General features: G+C 36.2%; 1 protein-coding gene across 4 annotated transcripts in view; it reads left to right on the forward strand.

Annotated features, from left to right (window-relative positions):
• Nucleotides 1-26966, forward strand: part of CEP162 (centrosomal protein 162) — a 114174-nt gene extending 87208 nt beyond the window's left edge. For all 4 annotated transcript variants that reach the window (XM_019442772.2, XM_019442777.2, XM_053904675.1 and 1 more), the window contains 2 exons: nt 8406-8540; nt 25365-26966. In XM_019442772.2, the coding sequence (XP_019298317.2) occupies nt 8406-8540; nt 25365-25574 (345 nt within the window). In that variant the 3' untranslated portion in view covers nt 25575-26966. The remainder of the gene's footprint in view (nt 1-8405; nt 8541-25364) is intronic.
• The last annotated feature ends 222 nt before the right edge of the window (nt 26967-27188 follow it).

Consider the following 27188-nt stretch of genomic DNA (forward strand, 5'->3'; position numbering starts at 1 on the left):
TGATGCTGGATCCCCAGTAACAATATTATAGGAGATAGATCTTTCTGGAAACTCACCATTTTTATTACTCTAAGATCCCTTTGATTCTAGAAAGTGTAAAACACCAGACAACTGTGCATTCCATTCTTTGAAGTGTATCCACCACATTTTATTATTCAAGAATTTATTAAACCGGGGCGCCTGGGTGGCGCAGTCGGTTAAGCGTCCGACTTCAGTCAGGTCACGATCTCGCGGTCCGTGAGTTCGAGCCCCGCGTCAGGCTCTGGGCTGAGGGCTCGGAGCCTGGAGCCTGTTTCCGATTCTGTGTCTCCCTCTCTCTCTGCCCCTCCCCCGTTCATGCTCTGCCTCTCTCTGTCCCAAAAATAAATAAAAAACGTTGAAAAAAAAAAATTTTAAAAAGAATTTATTAAACCATACAGGAAAAACATAATTGCATTATGAAAAGATTAATATAAAAATACTCCACAGTTACATAACTGTCAATTTAAAAAATCTTGTTTCAGTAATTGAAAGGCTGTGGTTCAACATGTGCATTCTTTTCAGTGTTTAAGATGTACATAAACTTTGTTGTATAAGCAATAAGTTAACAGAACTTCACAGACCTAAGGTAAAATTTTGGGGAAAAGCAATAAAAGGAAGTATGTTCTAATGTTTGCAAGATAAAGATTAAGATCACTTTTAGTTAAGTTACAGTGTGTTCTTAGTTTAAGAATAGCTAAAATAGTTTGGAAATAAAAAAGCTGCAATACATGATTTTCAAGCCTATTTACTAGAAAACTAAAACACTCCATCTTTTGAATGAAATGACAATCTGCCTTTCAATAAACAGTATATCTATAATAGTTATGTTAACAGGGCTTATTTATTCCCACTACTGATAACCTCCTGAGGGTCTTCAAAGGGATTTTCTCTTAGGCTGATGGGAACAGCTCATTTTCCCAGCCCTACATTAGCTCCCAGATTGTTCAGGCTGCCATTTCCACTGGCTTCGAAACCCTCTGGGCAGCAAAGTAGGCAGTCATTGAGTTCATCTATTGTGTTTCCCTTCTCACATGAATCACCATCCTGCAGTGCTGTTAAGCTGATGTTTGAAAACAGTTTCTTATGTCCTCGGTTGTTCTGGTTGTTTAAGAAAGGAGAGTAAACACCTGTCTCTTTGTGACCACAGAGAAACTACAATATACATCTTTTAACACTAGCAAATTCTGTTTTATTTGGTTACTGCTTGTTTGTAATGCATCTCTGCCTTTCTACCTCTATCTACCTTTCTATTTATTTGTATCTACTTCCATTATCAATGTCTTGTAGATTTAAGTGTAGAAATCTTTCACCTTCTTGTTTAAATTCACTAAGTATTATCCTGTTTTTTGATGCTTTTTGAATGGTAGCATTTTCTTTTTTAGGTAGTTCATTATTAATGTACAGAAACAGTACTGATCTTTGTTAATTTTGTATCCTGCAACTTTACTGAATTCACTGATTAGATCTAACAGTTTTTTGGTGGAGTCTTTAGAATTTTTTATATATAAAATCATGTCACCTGCAAATAGAGACTATTTTAATTCTTTCCTATCCTGATGCCCTTTATTTTTCTTGCCTGATTGCTCTGGCTAGGGCCTTTTGTACTATAATGAATAGGAGTAGTGAGAGTGAGCACCCTTGTATTGTTTGTGAACTTAGAAAAAAAGCTTTCAAGCTTTAGCCATTGAATATGATATTAGCTGTGGATTTATCATATACTGTATTATTGTATTGAGGTAAATTCCTTCTATACCTAATTTAATAGCTTTTATCATGAACAGATGTTAAATTTTATCAAATGTTTTTTTCTGCATCTATTGAGATGGTAGTATTATTTGTTTCTTCATTCTATTATTACCTTGTAATGTATTACCTTGATTTTTGTATGTTGAACCATCTTGCGTCCCAGAGATAAATTTCACTTGATCATGGTGAATATTTTTAGTGCACTGTTGAATTCAAATTGTTAGTATTGTATTTAGAAGTTTTTCATTTATGTTCATCAGAAATAGTGGTCTGTAGTTGTCTGATAGTGTCTTTGGCTGGTTTGTAAAATGAATTTGGAAGTGTTCCCTCTCTTCTGTGTTTTGGAAAAGTTTGAAGAGGATTAGCATTAATTCTTTAAATGTTTGGTAAAATTCACTTATGAAGCCATCTGGTCCTGGACTGTTCTTTTTTGGGAGATTTTTTATTATGGATTCAGTCCCCTTAGTAGTAATTGACTGTTCAGATTTGGGGGTTTTTTTCCTGATTCAGTCTTGTTATGTTGTATGTGTCTAAGAATTTTTCCATTTCTTCTAGGTTGTCCAGTTTGTTGGCATATAGTTCATAGTAGCCTTTTGTGATCTTTTGTATTTCCGTGGTATCTGTTGTAATGTCTCCTTTATCATTTATAATTTCATTGATTTGAGTCCTCATTTTTCCTTGGTTAATCTAGCCAAAGATTTGTCAATGGACAAATGTCAATGTCAATGTCTGTCCTTTCAAAGAACGAATTCTTAGTTTTGTTCATCTTTTCTATTATTTTCCTGTTCTTGGTTTTGTTCATTTCTGCTCTGATCCTTCTCTCTTCTACCTGTGGGCTCAGCTTATCATTCTTTTTCTGGTTCCTTAAGTGTAAACTTAAATTGTTTATTTGAGGCCTTCTTGTTTTTTAGTGTGTGAATTGCTGTGAATTTCCATCTTTGAGTTGCTTTTGCTACATCCCATTAATTTTGGTTTCTTGTGTGTTTCCATTTTTGCTTGTCTCAAGACACATTATTTCCCCTTTAATTTCTTCTTTGACCCATTGGTTGTTAAGGAGAATCATGTTTAATTTCCATGTATTCGTGAGTTTTCCAGTTTTCCTTATCACTACTGATTTTCACGCCATTGTGGTCAGAGAATATAGTTGGTATGATTTCAGTCTTCTTGCATTTGTTAGATTTATTTTGTGGCCTATCATACAGTCTATCCTTAAATATTCCATGTGCACTTGAGAAGAATGTTTATTCTGCTGTTGCCAGATTCAGTGTTGTGTATGTGTCTATTATATCCATTTGGTCTATAGTGTTGTTCAAATTTGCTATTATTCACTGCCTGGATGATTAATGTGTTGTTGAGAGTTGGGTATGAAGTCCCCAACTGTTATTGTATTGCTGTTTATTTCTTCTTCTGGCTCTGTTACTTGGCTCTCTGAAGTTGAGTGCAAACGCAATTACTATGTCATCTTCTCGGATTGATATTGACCTCTTCATCATTTATGTAATGACCTTTTTTTTGGTCTCTTTTTACCCTTTTAAAATCTATTTTGTTTGATATAAGTATAGCTACCCCTGCTTTCTTCTGAATACAATTTGCTTGGAATCTTTTTTCCATCTTTTTACTGTCAGTCTATGTGTGCCTTTAAGACTAAGGTGAGTCTCTTTCAGGTAATATATCATTAGATCTTACTCATCCATTCAGCCATTCTGTCTGTTGATTGGATAATTTAATCCATTTACATTTAAAGCAGTTATTGATAGGTAATGACTTATCACCATTTTGTTGATTATTTTCTGGCTGTTTTGTAGGTCCGTTTTTCATTGTTTCATATCCTGGTATCTTTTTTGTGTTTTGATGTCTTTTGGTATCAGTATGCTTTAACTTCTCTTATTTTGTGTAAATACTATAGGTTTTTCCCTGATGGTTACCATGAGGCTTATATAAAATATCTTCAAATTATAATACCTTATTTTAAATTGATAACTTCAATTAAATTCCTAAACTTTACACTTTTATCCTTTCCCTCACATTTTAGGTTATTTATGTTACAGTTTACCTGTATTTTATATCCTGTAATTTATAGCAGATTATTATAGTTATGGTTATTTTTATCCCTTTTGTCTTTTAACTTTTAAACTACAGTTGTATGTGGATTACGCACCACTGTTATCATGTTATACAATCTAACTTTGATTATATATTTACCATTACCAGTGAGTTTTACACTAACTTCTTATGTTTTTACAATGTTAATTTTCTTTTATTTATACTTAAAGAGCTCCTGTTAGCACTTTTTGTAAGGCAGGTCTAGTGGTGAAGAACTCGCTCAGCTTTTATTTGTTCAAAAAAGTCAGTTTTAGCCATTATTGCTTTAAATATACTCTGTCCTTTTCTCTTTCTCTTGTTGTGGAATTACCGTAATGCAGATACTACTTGTTTTGATTGTGTCCCATATGTCTCAGGCTTTTTCATTCTTTTTGCTCTTTTGACTATATAATTTTAAATGACTTGTCTTTTAGATCACTGGCTTTCTTCTGTATGGTCAAGTCCCTATTGAATTCTTCTATACAGTCATTGTATTCTTCAGCTCTGGTATTTCTGTTTTGGGGTATTTTTTTCATGGTTTTTATTTCTTTGTTGAACTTCTTGTTTTGTTCATGCATTGTTTTCCTAATTTTGTTTAGTTGTCTGTATGTTCTTGTAGTTGTGTAAACTTTTTAAAGAGGATTATTCTGAATTCTTTGATCATAGAGTTCACAGATCTCTATTTCTTTAGGGTTAGTTTATTGGAGCTTTCTTTTCTTTGGTGGTGTCAGATTTTCAGATCCTTGTTTCCTTTGGTTGGTGTCTGTATTTGAGTAAGTAGTCTCCTCTTCCAGACTTTACAGATTCACTTTGGCATAAACAGTGTTCAACAGTCAGTGCACTTTGGGTTTCTGGATGTGTCTGGTGGTGATGTCCTTGGACAGGGGTGGCTTGCTGTCAGGGTTTGTTTTTTGGCCAAGGCTACTGCCCAGGTAGCTACTGCCCAAGACCTCACTCTCTGAGGTCAAGAGTGGGGAGGTGTCACTAGTTGAATATAGTTGGATAGAAATTTTGGCTTGGTTCCCTGCCTAATAAGTCTTTAGGAAGGACTTCATGGTTGCCCAGATTCTCTCATAAGGTTTTTATTAGACTCTTGGGGACTGGATATATACTCAGCAATAGATGGGGCTATGAATTAGCTTCTCTGCCCTGGTGGAATGACAGGATAGGCCCCAGTGCCTGTGTAGTTCATTGTCTGGGCACACAAATCAGGCAAGATTGTGTACTGAATTCTCTGGCTGACAGGGCCACATGCTCTGTTGATGGACAGAAAGCATAGCCTGTGGCTCTCCCCAAGTGGCACTGTATGCAGGGCTCTCAGGGGATGCTCTGCCGCTTCCCATATGCTCTGGTTAAGTTCTTTGGTTGAGCAGCCAGAAAGCTGTATTCAGCAATGGGCAAACTTCAAATGAGTTTCCTGGCCCAGGAGCAATGTAAGAAACTGCTCTAGCCAGTAAAGCTTTTTGACTGTAGTCTTGACTCAAGCCAACCAGTGCCCCAGGTTCCCTGGCCAGATAGGCCATTGGCTTTGCAGACTATCAACTCTGACTGCTGGACTCTATTCTAGTATTGCTGGGCTACCCAGCTTTTCAGGTGTTCTACTCAGGCTTTCTGGTCAAGCAGCACTGTGATCTTCACTCAGCAGTGTGCCAAAGTGTGGCTTAGCTTCCCTGCCTGAGTGGATGCAGTCCCAGCTTGAGGGCTGGCAAATCTTTCTGTTTGAGGACCTGAGTCAGGCAGACCTGCACCCCACCAAATTCCACAGTCAGACTATACCACCGACTTGGATCTATAGGTGAGCAAAGCTGCTGGTTGGGCTTACTACTTGGGCACTGCAAGTATGAATTCAGTCTGCCAAGATCTAACTGCCAGTTGTTACAAGCCCTTCCCCACATCTCCATCACAATCAGATTCCTAGTGATTAGTCCCCATGGGATAAAGACATGTGGGAGCTCTCAAGAAGTGACCCACAACACTGGGGGAGTTGGATGTCCAACCCAGGCTGTCTTTTCCCATGGAGAAATGGTAGTCTCAGGGGAGACCTCTCCATATTGTGCTGCCTGGGCCTGAGGGAGGGGCAATGCAGCCAGCATGTAGCCACTCTGCCTACCCTTATGATGTAGTCTGTCTTGGTCTCTGTGATGCAGGGGGATGCTTCAGCCTCACCCTCATATTATATCATTCTCTCAGTTGCATCTAGTCCATGAATAATTGTTAGTTCTTATAAGGGGGGACAGCATCAGGAACTACCTATGTCACCACCTTGATGACGTCACTCTTCCTTTATTAACACTTTTTTTATATTACTTTATAATAGTCAAAATCATAATGATAGTTATCATTTATTATTTAGTATGTGCTAAGCACTGTGGTAAGTGCTCTGTGTAGTTTTCACCATAACCCAAAAGGGTAGGTACTATTATTCCCATTTTATAGATGAAGATTGATGCTAAGAAAAATGAAATAATTTGCTTCAGGTTACCAAGCAATGTGTAAAAAGTATCAGCATCAGAACCCAAGACTTCTTACTCAGGTCCCAGGCTCTTAATTACTATTTTACTAATGCTGTATTTCTGGACATCAGGTATTTGCCAATTTTTTTTTCCATAGTATTCAAGAAGCAGGAATAATTTTTGATCATTCATCTCATGTATCCAGTTACTTCCATAGGATAAATTCACTAAAATACAAGGATTTTAAAATACATACATTCACTTTAATTATACTTTTAAAGATGCTTTTAAGTAGGCACTGATGAAGGGAAATTTTTCCTACTTTTTGTCTAAATATAAATTTCTAAATTTATGTAATTTATAAACTAATGTTTAATCATTGGTGAATTCATTAATTCATGAATAATTATTAAACACCTGTGCTCTGGCATGCTTTATGTGCTAGGAATACTGAGAACAAGATAGACAAATCTTTGGTCTTACAGAGCTTACATTTTATTTGGGGAATCAGAAAATAAATGTAAAACTTGATAAAATTAACTGAGACAATATCTGTGAAGTACTTAGCATAGCACCTCGCACATGATAATGTCATGACTCTACTACTTACCCTTTAAGACTTTATTCAAAGACAGCTGCCTCAGGTTAAGAGTCCTGCAACCTAGCTCTGGTTCCAGTTAGGTATTCCCCACTCATCACCTCATTGCTACTTGGTCATCTCTCCATAACAACATACTATATTAGAATTCTCATTCACTTGACTGCTGCTTTCACTAGAGCAGAACATCCCAGCTGGTGTACCAGGAATGGATTCCCTATGGATCATAAAATAGCAATTACTGGAAATGTTGTCTCATTATAAACCCAAAGTCACTTTTCAGTCATTAAGTTCACAGAAGCTGAAGTGATATTTGACCATTACGTGTATGACAATGCCTCTTACAAATTTCTTAGTTCAGCAATCCCTGGTTTTGTGTTATAATTTTTAGTAATCATTGTTTTGACATAGAAGATTGTATGCCCAGCACTCATCACTGCAGCATGTTCTCTAGGGTCTCTCTCCCTAACCTTTCTGCAAATCATCCCAATTAAAGTCTGCAAATTTCTGTGGTCACTGATGATATCCCATGGATATCCCACATATTAATATTTAGACTTATGTAGGCTTATAGTTTCACATTTGAAACTAGAAAGAGTGGCAGTTTTGGGAGGGGTTGGGTTTTTTTGTAGTGTTATTAGGTACTGGGTGTTTCCATGGAAAATTTGGTTGAATTTGTTAATTTTAGCCATTTTTACTTGTTAATTATTTTGCCTTTTGATACTAACAGGAAATAATTATGAGTATATGGTATAAAGAAAATGCAGTTGTTTCACCAAGCCCAATATAAAGATATCTCAGATCCCCTCTATATTACTGACTGGCACCATGAAAATATCACCATTTTCTCTGCAGACCATGGTATAAAAAAGGAGGTACCACACAAGACTGTAACCTCCATGACTAGGTCATCTCTGTATCCTCAAGACCTAAGACAACAGCTAGAACAGAAAGAGTTCAGTATATTCTCTCTTTTATAAACATAAATGTATTTGTGGAATGAATTATTATAAAGTGATAAGAGCCAGAAGAGGATTACAGATAGAATTATAGAAAGTTGACAAAAGGAGGATTCATATTTACTGAACTCTGTGTGTGTTGGAAGCTATACTGGGTAGGGTGCTTTAAATGTTTGATTAATCCTAGAAGTAATCAACCTTTTTAAATATTTTGTAGCAAAGCTGAATATACCACAGACAGTACCCACCTTCATTTTTAATGCTATAATCAGCCTGGCATACGTGAGAGGAAGTGATCCAGTCATCTGGAATCATCTGGATTGTGAGGTCACTTCAGAGCTAAGAGGAGCCTTTTCTTCTGTAGATAGAATAACTAATAGCTTGCATTCCCTAACAACTCAAGATATCTTTCTTATTAGCAAGAAGCCTCTTCCCTAGAGAAATTTTATACAAAGAAAATGTGGTGAACATTCTTAAGACGACCTGGTAAAAATAAATGATTTTTCTTGTTACCAGTTTTTCATTTACTTCATACCTCAATTTTAGATTACAAAACTCCTAGAAGAATTAAGAGAAGCCAGAGAAAACCATACACCAGAGATGAAACATTTCATGGTCTTAGAAAAGAAAATTAAGCAGATGGAAATGAGACATGAGCAAAGAGAGCAGGAACTTCAACAGGTAAAGTAGTAAATCATATTTACATATTTGTATAGCTCTTCACTTTTAAGTACCTCCAGTTTGCTATAGTTTTGCCATCCCTAGCAGCATTTCCTGAAGTGTTTCATTGTACATTGATCTTATTAAGAATAAATACAGTGTTTAAGAGCACATAAGACTTTAAATTTCAAATACCTGAAGATTGGTTTGCCAACTTATATCATGTTCTTAAAATGTTAGGCATTTTACCCTGGGAATTGGTCTTTGGAAGCCATATTCCATATTCCAGCCATTTCATGTTTGTAAGAAATGTTTGTAAGAAATAGCTATATTAAAAGGTAATTGTTTAAAATATTACATGTCTAGCACTAGTGATATCACAATTAGTATATTTAATGACAGATAAATAGAAATTAAAAATGGCAGAAGTAAGGGCATGATGTTTTTAGGCATTAGCCTTTCTGCCAGTATTTACCTTTGCTTGAAGAGTCTGTTGGTCGGCTTGAGCTGTTATAACAAAATACCATAAACTGGGTTACTTAAAAAACAAATTAATTTTCTCACAGTTCTGGAGGCCAGAAGTCTAAGATTAAATTTCCAGCTGATTCATTCTGGTTGAATATGCTCTTCCTGGCTTGCAGAGGGCCTTTCCTCAGTGTGTGCTTTGGGGTGAGGGAAGGAGACTAGAGAGAGAAAGAGAGCTATCTGGTATCTTTTCTGATAAGGACACTAATCTACTCTGAACAGGACCCCACCCTTATGATTTCATTTAACCTTAATTAGTTCCTTACTCCAAAAATAGCCATACTGTGGGTTAGGGCTTCAACATATGAAAAGGGAGTAGGGGGACACAGAAGAAAATTCAGTCTAAAACAGTATAAATAGATATATTCTTTGAAAAAAAAACAAAAAGATATGCAATGGTTTATGATCGACCTAAGTTCCAGAGAAACCCTAGCTCTATTTAATCATATCAGAGTTTTAGGTCTTCATCATTATAGGAACTACGAAATGTAAAATAGAGGACAAAAAGATTAGTGTAATTCATTTCTCATTTTTACGTAAGGTGACTGAATGGATTAAAAAAAAAAAAGACTTCTGAATGCTGCCTACAAGAATGCTGCCTCACTTCAGACCTAAAGATACATTATAGAGTGAATGTAGAGATAGAAAAAGATATTCCATGCAAATGGAAATTTTTTAAAAAGGTAGCAACACATATCAGTCGTGAGACAAAGAAGGACATTATGTAATGATTAAGGGATCAATCCAATAAGAGGATATAACAATTGTAAATATTTATGTAACTAACATAGAAGCACCTAAACATACAAATCAAATATTAACATCCATCAAAGGGGAAATAGTAATACCGTATGAGTAGGGGACTTAAAACACCCCCACTTACATTAATGGATAGATCATCTGGACAGAAAATCAATTTAAAAAAAAAACAGTAGCTTTGAATAACACGTCAGACCAGACGTACTTAACAGATATTGGATGTAATGGGCTGTGAATAGCAGCAGCATATACATTCTTTTCAAGTGTGCATGGACTGATCTTTAGGATAGATCACATTAGACCACAGAATAAGTTTTAGACTATTAAGAAGATTGAAATCAAGCATCTTCTCCAACCACAATGGTATGAAAGTACAAATCAATTACAAAAATAAAAGAAACAGAATACAAATACATGGAGGCTAATCAAGATGCCCCTAAATAACCAATAGGTCAATAAAGAAATCATAGCAGAAATTTAAAACTACCTTGAGACAAATGAAAATGGAAACAATATTCCAAAATCTTTTGGACATAGCAAAACCAGTTCTATGAGGGAAATTTTTTTTTTTATAGCTACATAGGCCTACCTCAAGAAACAAAAATCTCAAATAATCTAACATTACACATAAAGGAACTAAAAAGAACAAAGCTCAAAGGTAGAAGGAAAGAAGGAAATAATAAAGTTCGTGACAAAAGTAAATGAAATAGAGACAAAAAAAATAAGGAAGATTAGTGAACTAAGAGCTGGTTCTTTAAAAGATAAAACTGATAAGCCTTTAGCTAGACTCCTCAAGGAAATGAAAAGACTTCAATAAATAACAATAAAGAAATGAAAAAGGGAGAGTTAAAATCAGCACCACAGAAATACAAAGGATTGTAAAAGACTACTATAAAAGGTTATATGCCAACAAATTGGACAACCTAGAAGAAATGGATTTTTATAAATACAAAATCTCCCAAGACTGAATCAGGAAGAAATAGAAAATCTGAATAAATTAATTACTAGTAACAAAATTGAATTGGTGGGACACCTGGATGGCTCAATTGGTTTTAGGTCTGACTCTTGGTTTCTGCTCAGGTCATGATCCCAGGATCGTGGGAGCAAGCCCCATGTGGGGCTCCCTGCTGAGCATGGAGCCTGCTTAAGATTGTGTCTGTCTCTCTCCCCGAATTGTGTTCTCTCTAAAAATGAAATTTAAAAAAAAAATTGAATTGATAATCCAAAAATTCCCAACAAAGAAAAGTCTGGGACCAGATGGCTTTAAATGTTTGGAAGAATTCACCTGTAAAGAAGAATTAATACCAATCCTTCTCAAACTATCCCTGCCCCCCCCACCCCAAAAAAAATGAAGAGGAAGGAATGTTTTCAAATTCATTCTACAAGCCCAATATTACCCTACCAACAACAAAGACACTACAAAAAAAAAAAAGAAGAAAATTACAGAAAGAAGAAAATTCCCTGATGAACATAGATGCAAAAAATCCTTAACAAAGTATTAGCAATCTAAATTCAAAAATACATTAAAAGGATAATTCACCACAGTATGGTGGGATTTATAGGATACAAGGACGGTTGAGTTCTTCAAATCAACATGACATACCATATTAGCAAAATGAAAGTTAAAAATCATATGATTTCAATAGATGCAAAAAAGCATTTGCTGAAGTTCAGCATACATTCATGATAAAAAATTCTCAATACGCTGAGTATAGATGAAACCTCAGAAAGGCCATATATGACAAACCCACAGCTGACATGATACTCCACAGTGAAAAACTGAAAAGTTAGCTTTTTCACTAACATCAGGAACAAGGATGTCGACTCTTTGTTATACTCCAAGCTAGTACCAGAAGTCATAGCCACAACAACCAGATAAGAAATAAAAAGCATGCAAATTGAAAAGGATGAAGTACAACTGTCACTATTTACAGATAACATTGATAATGTATATAGAAAACCCTAAAGATTCCACCAAAAATCTATTAGAATAAATGAATTCAGTAAAGTTGCAGGATGCAAAATTAGTGTACAGAAATGCAACAGATGTCTGTACATTAACAACTAGCAAGAAGAAATTAAGACCATCACTTTATAACTACATCAAAAAGAACATACATAAAAATGAATTTAACCTAAGAGTTGAAAGACCTGTACTCTTAAAACTGTAATACATAGATGAAAGAACTTGAAGATAACACAATAAATGGAAAGATACACATGGATTGGAGGCGTATTGTTGAAATGTTCATAATACCTAAAGCAGATTTGGTGCAGTCCCTATCAAACACCAGTAGATTTTTCATGGAACTAGAACATATATTCCTAAAGTTGATATGGAATCACAAAAGAACCCAAATACACAAAGCAGTCTTGAGAAAGAACAAAGCTGGAGGTATCACACTCCCAGTTTTTCAAATGTATTACAAAACTACAGTAATGAAAACAGTATAGTCCTGACATGAAAACAGACACACAGATCAATAGAATGGAATAGAAAACTCAGAAATAAACCCATGCTTATATGGTCAATTAATCTATGACAAAGGAGGCAAGAATATACAATGAAGATAAGATCATCTCTTTAATAATGATAATGGTGCTGGTAAAACTGGACAGCTGCATGCAAAAAAAAGATGACCACTATCTTACACTATATACAAAACAAAAGGAAACAAACAAACAAACAATACCTCAAAATGGATTAAAGACCTAAATGTAAGACCTGAAACCATAGATCTACTTTAAAAAACAGTAAACTCTTGGACATTAGTCTTGGCAATGTTTTGGGGGTTTTTTTGTTTTTTGTTTTTGAATAGGCCTACTTAGAGAACAAAAGCAAAAATAAACAATTGGACTACATCCAATTGCACATGGGGTCGCCTGAGTGGCTCAGTTGGCTAAGCATCCGACTTCCATTCAGGTCACGATCTCATGGCTCCTGAGTTCGAGCCCCACATCAGTCTCTCTGCTGTCAGCACAGAGCCCACTTTGGATCCTCTGTCTCCCTCTCTCTTTAACCCTCCCCCACTAGTCAAAAATAGACATTTAAAAATAATTTTTAAAAAATTAAAAGCTTTTGCACAGCAAGGAAACCAACAAAATGAAAACATACTGAAGGAGGTATGTGAAGAAGTCAAACTATTAGGAAGTATTTGCAAATGATATATCCAGTAAGGGGTTAATATCCACAACAAATGAAGAACTCCTAACTCAACACCAGAAAAAAAAAAAAATCTAATTTAAAAATGGGCAGTGGAGGGGAAGGGCCAAGATGGCAGAACAGCATGGAAGTTTTTTTTGTGTGTCTCTTGTTCCTGAAATGGAGCCAGATCAACACTAAACCATCTTGTACACCTAGAAAACTAATTTGAGGATTAACACAACAATCTGCATAACCTGAACCACAGAACTTGGCAGGTACATGGCATGGAGAGGTGAACTGGGGGAGAGAGAAGCTGCGCGGGGGGCTGTTTTTGCTTGTGGAGAGAGGAAGTGGGTAAGGGGAATGGGAAAAGCAACCCCACACTCCCCTGGCCCCCTCTGCTGAAAGCAGCTGGAGAGAAAGTGGAAGAGTGGAAACAGCCACAAGGGACTGAACAAAAAAGGGAAAAAGGAGAAAGGAAACAGTTTAAATTCCATTAAGACTCTATAAACAGGGGGAGCACAAGAGAGTCTGAAACTCCACAGCTCGATACCACGCAGTGCTCTGGTGGGAAGAGCAAATCCTGAGGAACAGTGAGCAAGGTCCAAGGGGTTCAAGGTCCACACAGGAAGTGGCGGTTCCCCTACTGGGAGGATATTTGGTAGAGACTGTGCAGCCTCCACACAGACAAAGGTCCCAGGGGACCCTGGAAAACAACCACATTCGCTGGTGTTGGAACAAGGACATTAAAGGTGAAGCCTGGTACCAGATGTGTGTTGTGATTTTCCATAATACCTGAAACACTGCTGCTACACGATCGTGTGAACTTTTTTGGCAGCAGGCTGGCACCCAGCCACAGTCTCTAGGCAGCACCACGATCTCATGAACATTTTCTAGGGGCAGACCGGCACCCAGTCATTGCTCAGGGAGACCCTCCCACAGAGAGGCTGAATGGGTCCAGCCACAGTCCCTCAGAAGTGAGGGGTTGGGAAAAAGCCACATCTGAGATAAAACTCAGGAGGGAGGTGCCATCTGGCAGCCTCACGGCTTGGCCAAAGACAGTGTAGAAGAGGGAAATGGATAGAAGCCAGAGACAAAGGAGGGGTGCTTGATTGCTGCATGGGGAGAACACAGAGTTCTGATACTAGAGAGTAGGTAGCTGGGGGGATGCCATTTTCACCCCTCCCACACAAGGGCATACACACCTACATGCATCACAACAATCAACCCCAGTAAGCCAAGCAGTGCCATCTAGTGGAGAATGGAGCTGTTACATTAAGCCCTGCCCAACCGGGCCAACCATGCTCTTGAGGAACACCACAAGTCTCTCTGCCAGCTTATAGACTATAAAGTGCTTCATAGTTTGACTTCTGGGGCAAACCAGATGTAATTTCAATCCTATTTCATTTTGTTCACTGTTCCGTCTATTCAATTTTTTTTCCTTTTTCTGTATTCAAGAATGAGAAAAAAATTTTTATTTTCCACTTTTCTTAAAAAGATTTTTCTTCAATTTTTTTTCTATTTTTTTACTTTTTTGTAAATTTTTTATTTTTTTGAAAATTTTTTAAATTCTATTTTACTTTCATCATTTCATTCTATTTTGTATTCTTTTTCAAATTTTCAAATGTTTTCCTTTTTTCTTTTATTTTTTTTTCTTATCTTTCCCTTTTTTCTCTAATCTATCAAGCTTTTTTCAACAACCAGACCAAAACACACCTAGTATCTAGCATCCTTTGTTTGATTTCTTTTGTGTTGTTTTTAATTTTTTATTTTTTTTATTTCGTTAATTCCTTTTGTTCCTTCAAAATGACAAAATGAAGGAATTAACCCCAAAAGAAAGAACAGGAAGAAATGACAGCCAGGGACTTAACACAGATACAAGTAAGATTCTGAACCAGAACTTAGAATCATGATAATAAGAATACTAGCTGGGGTTGAAAATAGAATCCTTTTCTGTGGAGACAAAAGAAGTAAAAGCTAGTGAGGATGAAATCAGAACTGCTATAACTGAGCTGCAATCTCGAATGGATGGCATGGCAGCAAGGATGGATGAGGTAGAGCAGCAATATAGAGGACAAAACTTATGGAGAATAATGAAGCAGAAAAAAAGAGACTAAGGCAAAATAGCACAATATAAGCATTAGAGAACTCAATGACTCATTAAAATGGGATAACATCAATCATAGGGATCCCAGAAGATGAAGAGAGAGGAAAAGGGGTAGAAAGTTTATGTGAGCAAATCATAGTAGAAAACTTTCCTAACCTGGGGAAAGACACAGACATCAAAATCCAGGAAGCACAAAGAACTCCCATTAGCTTCAACAAAAAATGACCATCAACAAGGCATATCATGGTCAAATTCACAAAATACTCAGGCAAGGAAGGAATCATGAAAGCAGCAAGGGACAGTAAGTCTTTAACCTACAAAGGAAGACATCAGATTTGCAGCATACCTATCCATAGAAACTTGGCTGGCCAGAAAGGATGGCAAGAGATACTCAATGTGCTGAATCAGAAAAATATGCAGCCAAGAATTCTTTATCCAGCAAGGCTGTCATTCAAAATAGGAGAGATAAAAACTTTCCCAGACAAAAATTAAAGGAATTTGTGACCACTAAACCAGCCCTGCAAGAAATTTTAAGGAGGACTCTGAGGGGAGAAAAGATAAAAAACAAAACAAAAAGACCAAAAGCAACAAAGGTTGGGAAGGACCAGACATCACCACCAAAAACTCCAACTCTACAGGCAACATAATGGCAATAAATTCATATCTTGCTGTACTCACTCTAAACGTTAATGGTCTAAATGCTCCTAATCAAAAGACATGGGGTAATAGAATGTATAAAAAAAATATATCCATCTATATGCTGTTTACAAGAGACCCATTTTAGACCTAAAGACACCTTCAGATTGAAAGTAAGGGGATGGAGAACCACCTATCATGCTAATGGTCACCAAAAGAAAGCCAGGATAGCCATACTTGCATCAGACAATCTATATTTTAAAATAAAGACTGTAACAAGAGGCGAAGAAGGGCATTATATCATAATTGAGTCTATCCACCAAAAACATCTAACAGTTGTAAACATTTAAGCCCCCAGCGTGGAAGTACCCAAATATATAAATCAGTTATTCACAGACATAAAGAAACTCATAGATAATAGTACCATAATAGTAGGGCACTTCAACACCCCACTTACTGCAATGGACAGATCATCTAATCAAGAGATCAACAAGGAAACAATGGCTTTGAATGACACACTGGACCAGATGGACTTAACAGATATATTCAGAACATTTCATCCTAAAGCAGAGTACACATTCTTCCTGAGTGCACATGGAACATTCTCCACAATAGATCACATACTGGGACACAAATCAGCCCTCAACAAGTATAAAAAGATCGAGATCATACCATGCATATTTTCTGACCACAATGCTATGAAACTTGAAATCAGCCACAAGAAAAAATTTGGAAAGATAACAAATACTTGGAGACTAAAGACCATCCTACTAAAGAATGAATGGGCTAACCAAAAATTAAAGAGGAAATTGAAAAGTACCTGGAAGCCAATAAAAATGATAACACCACAGCCCAAAACCTCTGGGATGCAGCAAAGGCCATCATAAAAGGGAAGTATATAGCAATCCAGGCCTTCCTAAGGAAGAAAGGTCTCAGATACACAACCTAACCTTACATCGTAAAAAGCTGGAAAAAGAACAGCAAATAAAACCCAAAACCAGCAGAAGACAGGAAATAATAAAGATTAGAGCAGAAATCAGTGCTATCTAATCCAAAAACACAGAACAGATTAATGAAACCAGAAGCAGGTTCTTTGAAAGAATTATCAAAATTGATAAATTCCTAGCCAGTTTGATCAAAAAGAAAAAGGAAAGGATCCAAATACATAAAATCAAGAATGAAAGAGAATAGATCACAACCAACACAGCAGAAATACAAACAATAGAATAATCTGAGCAATCATACGCCAATAAAATGGGCAATCTGGAAGAAATGGACAAATTCCTAGAAACACCTAGTTATCAAAAATCTCCCAAAGAGTCCAGGGCCGGATGGCTTTCCAAAGGAATTCTACCAAACATTTAAAGAAGAGTTGACACCTATTCTTTTGAAGCTGTTCCAAAAAATAGAAATGGAAGGAAAACATCCAAACTCATTCTGTGAAGCCAGCATTACCTTGATTCCAAAACCAGACAAAGACCCCACTAAAAAGGAGAATTACAGACCAGTTTCCCTGATGAACATAGATGCAAAAATCCTCAACAAGATACTAGCCAACTGGATCCAACAATACATTAAAAGAATTATTCCATATGATCAAGTGACATTTATACCTGGGATGCAGGGCTGGTTCGATATCCGTAAAACAATCAATGTGACACATTACGTCAATAAAAGAAAGGACAAGAACCACATGATCCTCTCAATAGATGCAGAGAAAGCATTTGACAAAATACAAATCCTTTCTTGATGAAAACCCTCAAGAAAGAAGGGATAGAAGGATCATATCTTGGGGCACCTGGGTGGCTCAGTCAGTTGGGCCCCCAACTTTGGCTCAGGTCATGATCTCACTGTCTGTGGGTTCAAGCTCCGTGTTGGGCTCTGTGCTGTCAGGTTAGAGCCTGGAGCCTGGTTCAAATTCTGTGTCTCCCTCTCTCTCTGCCCCTCACCTGCCCATGCTCTCTCTTTCTCTCAAAAATAAATAAAGATTAAAAAAAAAATAAAAAGGATCATACCTTAGCATCATAAAAGCCATATATGAAAGACCCACCACTAATATCATCCTGAATGGGGAAAAACTGAGAGCTTTCTCCCTAAGGTCAGGAACACGACAGGGATGTCCACTCTCACCACTGGTATTCAACATAGAATTGGAAGTCTTAGCCCCAGCAGTCAGACAACACAAAGAAATAAAAGGCATCAAAATTGGCCGGGAGGAAGTCAAACTTTCACTCTTTGCAGATGACATGATACTCTATATGGAAAACCCAAAAGATTTCACCAAAAAACTGCTAGAACTGATCCATGAATTCAGCAAAGTCGCAGGATATAAAATCAATGCACAGAAATCAGTCACATTCCCATACACCAATAATGAAACAACAGAAAGAGAAATCAAGGAATCAATCCCATTTGCAGTTGTACCAAAAACCATAAAATACCTAGGAATAAATCTAACTAAAGAGATGAAAAAATCTACACACTGAAAACTACAGAAAGCTTATGAAAGAAATTGAAGAAGACACACACACAAAAAAAAATGGGAAAAATATTCCATGCTCATTGATTGAAAGAACAAATATTGTTAAAATGTCAATACCACCCAAAGCAATCTACATATTCAGTGCAATCCCAATCTGAATAACAACAGCATTCTTCACAGAGCTAGAACAGTCCTAAAATTTGTATGGAACCAAAGCAATCTTGAAAAAACCAAAGCTGGAGGCATCACATTCCTGGACTTCAGTATGTATTACAAAGCTGTAATTATCAAGACAGTATGCTACTGGCACAAAAACAGACACTCAGATCAATGGAACAGAGAACCCAGAAATGGATCCACAAATATATGGCCAACTAATCTTTGGCAAAGCAGGAAAGAATATCCAATGGAATAAAGACAGTCTCTTCAGCAAATGGTGCTGGGAAAACTGGACAGTGACATGCAGAAAAATGAACCTGGACCACTTTCTTATACCATACACAAAAATAAACTCAAAATGGATGAAAGACCTCAATATAAGACAAGAAGCCATCAAAATCCTAGAGGAGAAAACAGGGAGCAACCTCTTTGACCTCAGCACATTAACTTATTTGACATGTCTCCAGAGGCAAGGGAAACAAAAGCAAATATGAACCATTGGGACCTCATCAAGATAAAAAGCTTCTGCACAGTAAAGGAAACAATCAGCAAAAGTAAAAGGCAACTGACAGAATAGGAGAAGATATTTGCAAACGACCTATCAGATAAAGAGGTAGTGTCCAAAATCTATAGAGAACTTAATCAAACTCAACACCCAAAAAACAATCCAGTGAAGAAATGGGCAAAAGACATGAATTGACACTTCTCCAGAGAAGACTTCCAGATGGCCAACCGACATATGAAAAAATGCTCAACATCACTCATCATCAGGGAAATAAAAATCAAAACCACAATGAGATACCACCTCACACCTGTCAGAATGGCTAACATTAACAACTCAGGCAACAACAGATGTTGGCGAGGATGTGGAGAAAGAGGATCTCTTTTGCACTGCTGGTAGAAATGCAAACTGATGCAGCCATTCTGGAAAACGGTATGGAGGTTCCTCAAAAAATTAAAAATAGAACTACCCTAAGACCCAGCAATTGCACTACTAGGTATTTGTCCAAGGGATACAGGTGTGCTGTTTCACAAACTATAGAAATGATCCCTGAAAGTATAGTCTTTCAGGTGTGCTGTTTCAGAGGGGCACAGGCCCCCCAATGTTTATAGCAGCACTGTTGACAATAGCCAAAGTATGGAAAGAGCCCAAATGTCCATCAACAGATGAATGGATAAAGAAGATGTGGTATATGTATATATACAATGGAGTATTACTCAGCAATCAAAAAGAATGAATTCTTGACATTTGCAACTACGTGGATGGAACTGGAGGGTATTAAGCTAAGCGAAATTAGTCAATAGAGAAAGACAAATATCATATGACTTCACTCATATGAGGACTTTAAGATACAAAACAGATGAGTATAAGTACAAAAGGAAGCAAAAATAATAAAAATCAGGTAGAGGGACAAAACATAAGAGACTCTTAAATGTAGAGAACAAACAGCATTGCTGGAGGGTTGTCGAAGGGGGGATGATCTAAATGGGTAAGGGGATTAAGGAATCTACTCCTGAAATCATTGTTGCACTATATGCTAACTAACTTGGATGTAAATTAAAAAATTAATTAATTTAAAAAATAAAATAAATAAAAATGGGCAGTGGACCTGAATATTCTTATAAAGACATACAGATGACCAACAAACACATGAAAAGATGTTCAATATCACTAATTGTCAAGGAAATATTTTCAGAATGGAAACACAATATACCAAAACTTAGGGGAGGCAGGAAAAATAACTGATATAAGTTCATAGCAATAAATGCATATATGAAGAACCAAAAAAGATTTCATATAGACAACTTTAAACCTCACAGAACTAGAGAGAGAAGAATAAATGAAGCCCAAAGTTGACAGAAGGAAGTAACAAAGATCAGAGCAGAAATAAATGAAATAAAGACTAAAAATAAGAGTTGGTTCTTTTAAAGATAAAATTAACAGACCTTTAGGTAGACTAACCAAGAAAAGAGAGAGAAAACTAAAATAAATGATCTCAAAATGAAAGAGGAGACATTACAACTGATACCACAGAAATACAAAGGATCATAAGAGACTGGCATGAATAATTGTACAGCAACAAATTAGACGACCAAAAGACATGGATAAATTCCTAGGAACAAAACTTAACAAGAAGACATCATGAAGAAATAGAAAACTTGAAAAGACTGATTATTATTAAGGAGATTGAATTGATAATCAAAAACCTCTCAACAAACAACATCCAGGACCAGAGGGCTTCCCTGGTGAATTCTAAAAACATTTAAATAATTGGTACCAATTCTTTTGAAACATTTGCAAACAAAAAGGAGGGAACTCTTCCAAACTTATTTTGCAGGGCCAGCATCACTCCAGTGCCAAACCTTGCAAGGATGACACAAGGCAACACTGGCCAATATCCCTCATGAACATAGATATAAAAATCATCAACAAAATATTATCAAGTCAATATCAGCAATACATCCTAAGAGGGTCATACACCATTAAGTTGGATTTATTCCAGAAATGCAGAAATTGTTCCTCATCCACAAATCAGTGTGATACACCTCATTAACAAAATGAAGAGTAAAAAGCTTAAGATGATCTCAGTAGATGTAGAAAAAGCATTTGACAAAGTTCAATATCTTTTCCTGATAGAAACTCAACAAATGGTATAGAGGGAAGGTACTTCGACATAATGAAATCCATATATTAAAAACCCATAGCTATCCTCATAATCCATGGTGAAAAGCTGAAAGCTTTTCCTTTAAGATCATGAACAAGATAAGGATGCCCACTCACACCACATTTATTCAAAATAGTATTGGAAATCTTAACAAGAGCAATTAGTCAAGAAATAAAATGCCTCTGGGGCACCTGGGTGGCTCAGTTGGGTGAATATCCGTCTGACTTCAGCTCAGGTCATGATCTCGCGGTCTGAGTTCGAGCCCCACGTCGGACTCTGTGCTGACAGCTCAGAGCCTAGAGCCTGCTTCGGATTCTGTGTCTTCCCCTCTCTCTCTGCCCCTCCCCTGCTCATGCTCTGTCTCTCTCTCTGTCAAAAATAAATATTAAAAAGAAATTAAAAAAAAAAGAAATAAAATGCCACCAAATTAGAAAGGAAGTACAACTACCACTCTTTGCAGATGACATGACATAATATATAAGAAACCCTAAAGACTTTACCAAAAACTATTAGAAATAAAAAATTCAGTAAAGTTGCAGAATACAAAATAATATACAGAAATCTGTTGCATTCCTATACACTAATAAAAACCATCAAAAATTTTTTTAAGTTAATTTTAAAAAATTTAAATGCCATGCTTATAGATATAGAGAATAGATAGGTGGTTTCCAGGGGTAGGGCATGGGAGGTAGGAAAAATGGGTGCCAGGAGAAAAAGGTACAAACTTCCAGCTAAAATAAGTTATATGGATGTAATATGCAGTGTGGTGACTATAGTTAATATAATAAACTGTATATGTTAAAGCTATTAAAGAGCAAATCTCAACAGTTCTCCTTACTAGAAAAACAAATTTTGTAACTATGTATGACAATGGATATTAACTAGTATTATGTGGTGATCTTTCTGCAATATTCGCAAATACCAATCATATGTCACACATGTGAACCTAATGTTACATGTTTATTATACCAATACAATAAACATAAAAAACTAAGTTCATCACCTCTAGACCCACCTTAAAATAAATGCTAAATGGAATTTGTCAGGTGGAAATAAAATGAAGCTAATTAACATATTTAAAATGTATGATTATTAGGTATAAAACTCACTGGAAATGATAAATAGTCCAAAGTCAGATTCACTAAGATTGTAGTGGCAATTCATAATTCATTTACAACTCTAGTTTAAAAGTTAAAAAACAGGTGTGCCTGGGTGGCTCAGTTGGTTAAGCATCCGACTTTGGCTCAGGTCATGATCTCACTGCTCATGAGTTCGAGGCCTGCATCGGGCTCTGTGCTGACAGCTCAGAGCCTGGAGCCTGCTTCAGATACTGTGTCTCCCCCTGTTTCTGCCCCTCCCATGCTCATTCTCTTTCTCTCTCTGTCTCTCGATAATAAATGTGCTTTTAAAAAAAGCTAAAAAACATTAAAAATAACCATAACTATACTAATTTGTTATTGGATACAAAATATAAAAAATGTTCATTTTAACATCAATAACCTGAAGTTGAGGGGAGGGGTGGAGTAAAAGTGTAAAGTTATCTACTTAAATTAGGTTGTTATATCATATTTTATGTAAGCTTCATGGTAACCACAAAAGAAAAACCCGTACCAATTACAGAAAAGATTATGATAAAGGAGTCAAAGAATACTACTACAAAAAGTTATCACATCACAAAAGACAACTGCAAGAGATAAGCAAGGAACATAGGATCTACAAAACAGTCAAAAAATAAAATGGCAATTGTAAATCTTTATCAGTAATTCCTTTAAATGTAAATTGATTAAATTCTCCATTCAAACCACATAATTCCCAAGTGGATGAAATACAGATCCAACAATATGCCCCTACATGAGACTTTAGCTTTAAGACAAACATCATAGGCTGAGGGAAGGGATAGAAAAATGTATTTCAATCAAATGGTAACCAGTAGAAATCAGGAGTAGCTATAATTATGTCAGACAAAATAGATTTTATGCTAAAAATCTACAAAAGAGACAAAGGTAATTTCATAATGTTAAAAGGGTCAATCCATCAATTAAATATATCAATTGTAAATATTTATGCATCCAACATCACAGCACCTATGTATAGAGAAATAAACAGCAATACAATGATAGAATGGATCTTATCAATGGATAGATCTATCCAAACAATCAGTAAGGATTTAAACAATGGGATTTAAACAGTGCTATAGACAAAATGGACCTAACAGACATACACAGTACATTCCTTCCAACAGCAGCAAAATAACCATTCTTCTCAAGCACACAAGGAAAATCTTCTAGTATAGATAATATGGTAGGCCACAAAAGCCTTAGCAATTTTAAGATTGAAATCATAGCAAGCATGCTTTCTGAACACAATGATAGGAAACTAGAAGTCAACAGGAGGAAGAAAACTGGAAAATTCATAAACACATAAAAATTCAACATCACCTCCTAATTAACGATGGATCAAAGAAGAAATTAAAAGTAAAATAAAAAGTATCTTGAGGCAAATGAAAATGGAAACACAACATACCGAAACATATGGGTAGCAGCAAAAACAGTTCTAAGAGAGAATGTAATAGTGGTAAATGCATACATCAAGAAAAAGATCTCAAACAACTTAACTTACCAGCTCAAAGAACTAGAAAAAGAACAAAATAATCCCAAAGTTAGCAGAAGGTTAGAAATAAAGATTAGAGCAAAAATAAATGAAATGGAGTATAGGAACACAATAGAAAATATTAACAAAACTCTAGGAGTTGGTTCTTTGAAGAGATAAAATTGACAAACCTTCAGCTAGGCCAACCAAGAAATAAGAGAGGACTTAAAATTATAAATAGAAGAGGAAACATTACAACTGATACCATAGAAATGCAGAGGATCATAGGAGATTACCATATACAACTATATGCCAACAAACAGTACAACTTAGAAGAAATCAGTAAATTGCTAGAAACATACACCCTACCAAGTCTGAATCATTAAGAAACAGAAAATCTGAACAGACCAGTTACTAATAGGACGACAGAATCCAGAATCGGCAATCAAAAATCTCCCAACAAAGAGAAACCGAGGGCCAGGTGACTTCACAGTTGTATTCTACCATACTTTTTTTTTTTTTTTAATTTAAATTCAAGTCAGTTAACACAGTGTAGTATTGGTTTCAGGAGTAGAACCCAGTGATTCATCACTTCCATATAACACCCAGCACTCATCTCAACAAGTGCCCTCATTAATGCCCATCACCCATTTAGCCCATTCCCCCACCTTCCTCCCCTCCAGCAACCCTCAGTTTATTCTGTGTATCTCTATTTTTATCTTATTTTTCCTTTCTTTCCCCCATGTTCATCTGTTGCTTCTTTTTCTTTTTTTTAATTTTTTTTTTTAACATTTATTTACTATTGAGAGACAGAGAGAGAGAGAGAGCATGAGCAGGGGTAGGGGAGAGAGAAAGGGAGACACAGAATGTGAAACAGGTTCCAGGCTCCTAGCTGACAGCACAGACCCCAACGTGGGGCTCGAACTCACAAACTGCGAGACCATGACCTGAGCCGAAGTCAGACACTTAACTGACTGAGCCACCCAGGCACCCCTTGTTGTTTCTTAAATTCCATATGAGTGAAATCATATGATATTTGTGTTTCCATGACTGACTTATTTTGCTTAGCATAATACACTCTAGTTCCATCCACATTGTTGCAAATGGCAAGAGCAGGGACACTGAGGCCAAACTGCTTGGGTATAAACCCTGACTCTGCCTCCAATCGGTTGTGTGTGAATCTTGAGCAAATTATTTTTTGCTTATCTGTGCCTCTATTTCCCTACCTGGTAAATGGGGGTAAATATATAAAATTCACATCCTACTATGTTTTGCAGGGTTAAATGAGTTAACATATGTAAAATGTTCTATGTAAAACCAAGCCTGGCACATGATAGATGCTACATGCATGTAATTTTATCATTTTTACTGCTGTAATGTATATTAACGACGTGTGTTGTATATTAGAACCGTTTTGATTGTGTCTCAAGTGCTAATCTTGAGGAACTACATTGGTGGGGGGGGTGTTTGGATTCATACCAAGGTATTAGAAATTTCTGATGCTTTGAATACCACATTTTTTTTAAAGCTTTGAGTTAAAAAAACAAAAAAACAAAACTCAAGCTCCCTAACTCCTCCCTATCAGAATGAGAATTCCTGGTTCTTACCCTCTTCTTCCACAAGCTTATTGATGGACACAGGCTCCCTCTCCTTCTCCCTCCCCTCTACTATAGTCAGCATTGTCACACTTGAGCTTTCTTGGAATGTTAAATCTTCACCCCCACGATGAACTGTAACAGTAATAATAGATTTTTATTTTTGTTTATTTTGTTTGCAGATAATACAGCAAACACACCAAGTAGTAGAAACTGAGCAAAGCAAAGAAATTGAGAAATGGAAAAGACTTGCACAGTTGAAGAATCGTGAGTTGGACAAGTTCCGCACAGAATTAGACTCAATATTAGATGTTCTTCGAGAACTGCACCGGCAGGGGGTGGTTGTGCCGGTTGCTTTTGCAGAGGAAGTGAATGCATCGGAGTATTACTAGCAACTCGGATTTTCTGTGACCTCATGGAAAGGCCTGATGATGGATGATGAATGGGATTGTGCCACTGTCAGAAAAAGGCTTTTGAAAACTAATGTTCCAGTATGTTGCCAGAAAGCAAATAGTACAAGAGCAACATTTCAAAATAAACTGCCCTAAACCAGTGGAAAAAAAAAAAAGAGAGAGAGAGAAAGAGAAAGAGAAAAAAAAAAACCATTATGCTGTATTTTACTGAAAATCATTATCCAGTCACATTTTAAGTAACTTCTGGACAAGTCCCTTTATGTCAGAGGATTAGAGCTAGGGAGATGAATTGTAAAAGGTCTAACTTAAATTCTAGATATGAAAAGAAAAAAACTGCTCATACTCCGCCATTTTTGACTAAGTGTGTATTAATCCTTGGTACCAGAAAAACAGCTCCTGTTTCTCATGGAAACATGGAGAAGAATGTGAGCACAGTGGTTTGAACAGTCACATCCACAGCCACCTGAGTGGCAGAGCTTCCACAGTATTTGACAAGAATTATAACTTTGTACAGGCAGAAAAACTCACTTGTGTTCTCCCGGATTTCCACTTCTACCTCCGGGTGCCTCGTTTTCGCATCTGATATAAAAGGTGCAAAACGTATTTCACATTTTAAGAAGGGAATTTGATTTATTGTTTTAATCTTTTACGCTCCATGTCTTAAATGCTAGTCTTTTTTTGTAAGTCTAAGATTATAAACAGAATATAACATCTTTACTTTCTCTATTTAAAAAGTAATATATGTTCATTAGAAAAAAGTAAAAACATGCACATAAGTAGTTGGATTGTTATTTTTTACAATGCCCTTTTCCAAAAGCAGATAATATATGGAATACTGGTGTGTTAAAGCTGTAGCCACCTTATTTTCAAGTGTTTGGGCCCTGTGCTGTCCTATAGAAGTATAATATGAGCCACATGTAATTTTCAGTGTTCTTATAGCAACATTTAAAAAGATAAAAAGAAATGAAATTAATTTGGGTAATTTATATAATCAATCTAAATATCAGTATAAAAATTGAGTTTTTACATTTTTCCCCATACTTCGTCTCCAAAATCTGGTATATTTTACATCTCAGCACAACTCAGTTTGGACTACTAGCCACATCCCAAGTGCTCAATTACCATATGCCAGTAAGTGCAATTCTGAAATAATAATTAAAGGGTGAAATACTATGTAAAAGACGGGTAAAACAGATCTTGGTGAAATTATGAGTAGCAAATATGAAATGTGGAAATTAAATATAAGGAATGCAAGTAAAGTCTTAATGTTCAACATTTCTTATGTCCTTAAGATGGTAGAAAAAGCATTATTTAAAGGTAGCTATTTTTTATGTGAAAGAATATTAAGTTATAAACTATTTTTGTTATTAATTGAGTGTATTTTTGTGTGTTTTTTTATCTGTAAACCTATTAATTTATAGCTACAACTCATCCCTCCCTCTGTCCTTTTGACTATCCATCAGCCATTCATTCCAAGCACAAACATGGTTAATTCTGAAACACAAGGAAGGGCAAACATCAAATAGATTATTACTTACAGAGAAAAGTACATCCTGTGTTGATGAGGATTCTTTATTCTTTTGGAATAAGCTG

This window comes from Panthera pardus, unplaced genomic scaffold (assembly GCF_024362965.1).
Source record: "Panthera pardus isolate Hobbes unplaced genomic scaffold, ASM2436296v1 HiC_scaffold_17, whole genome shotgun sequence".
In the NCBI taxonomy this organism is placed as follows: Eukaryota; Metazoa; Chordata; class Mammalia; order Carnivora; family Felidae; genus Panthera; species Panthera pardus.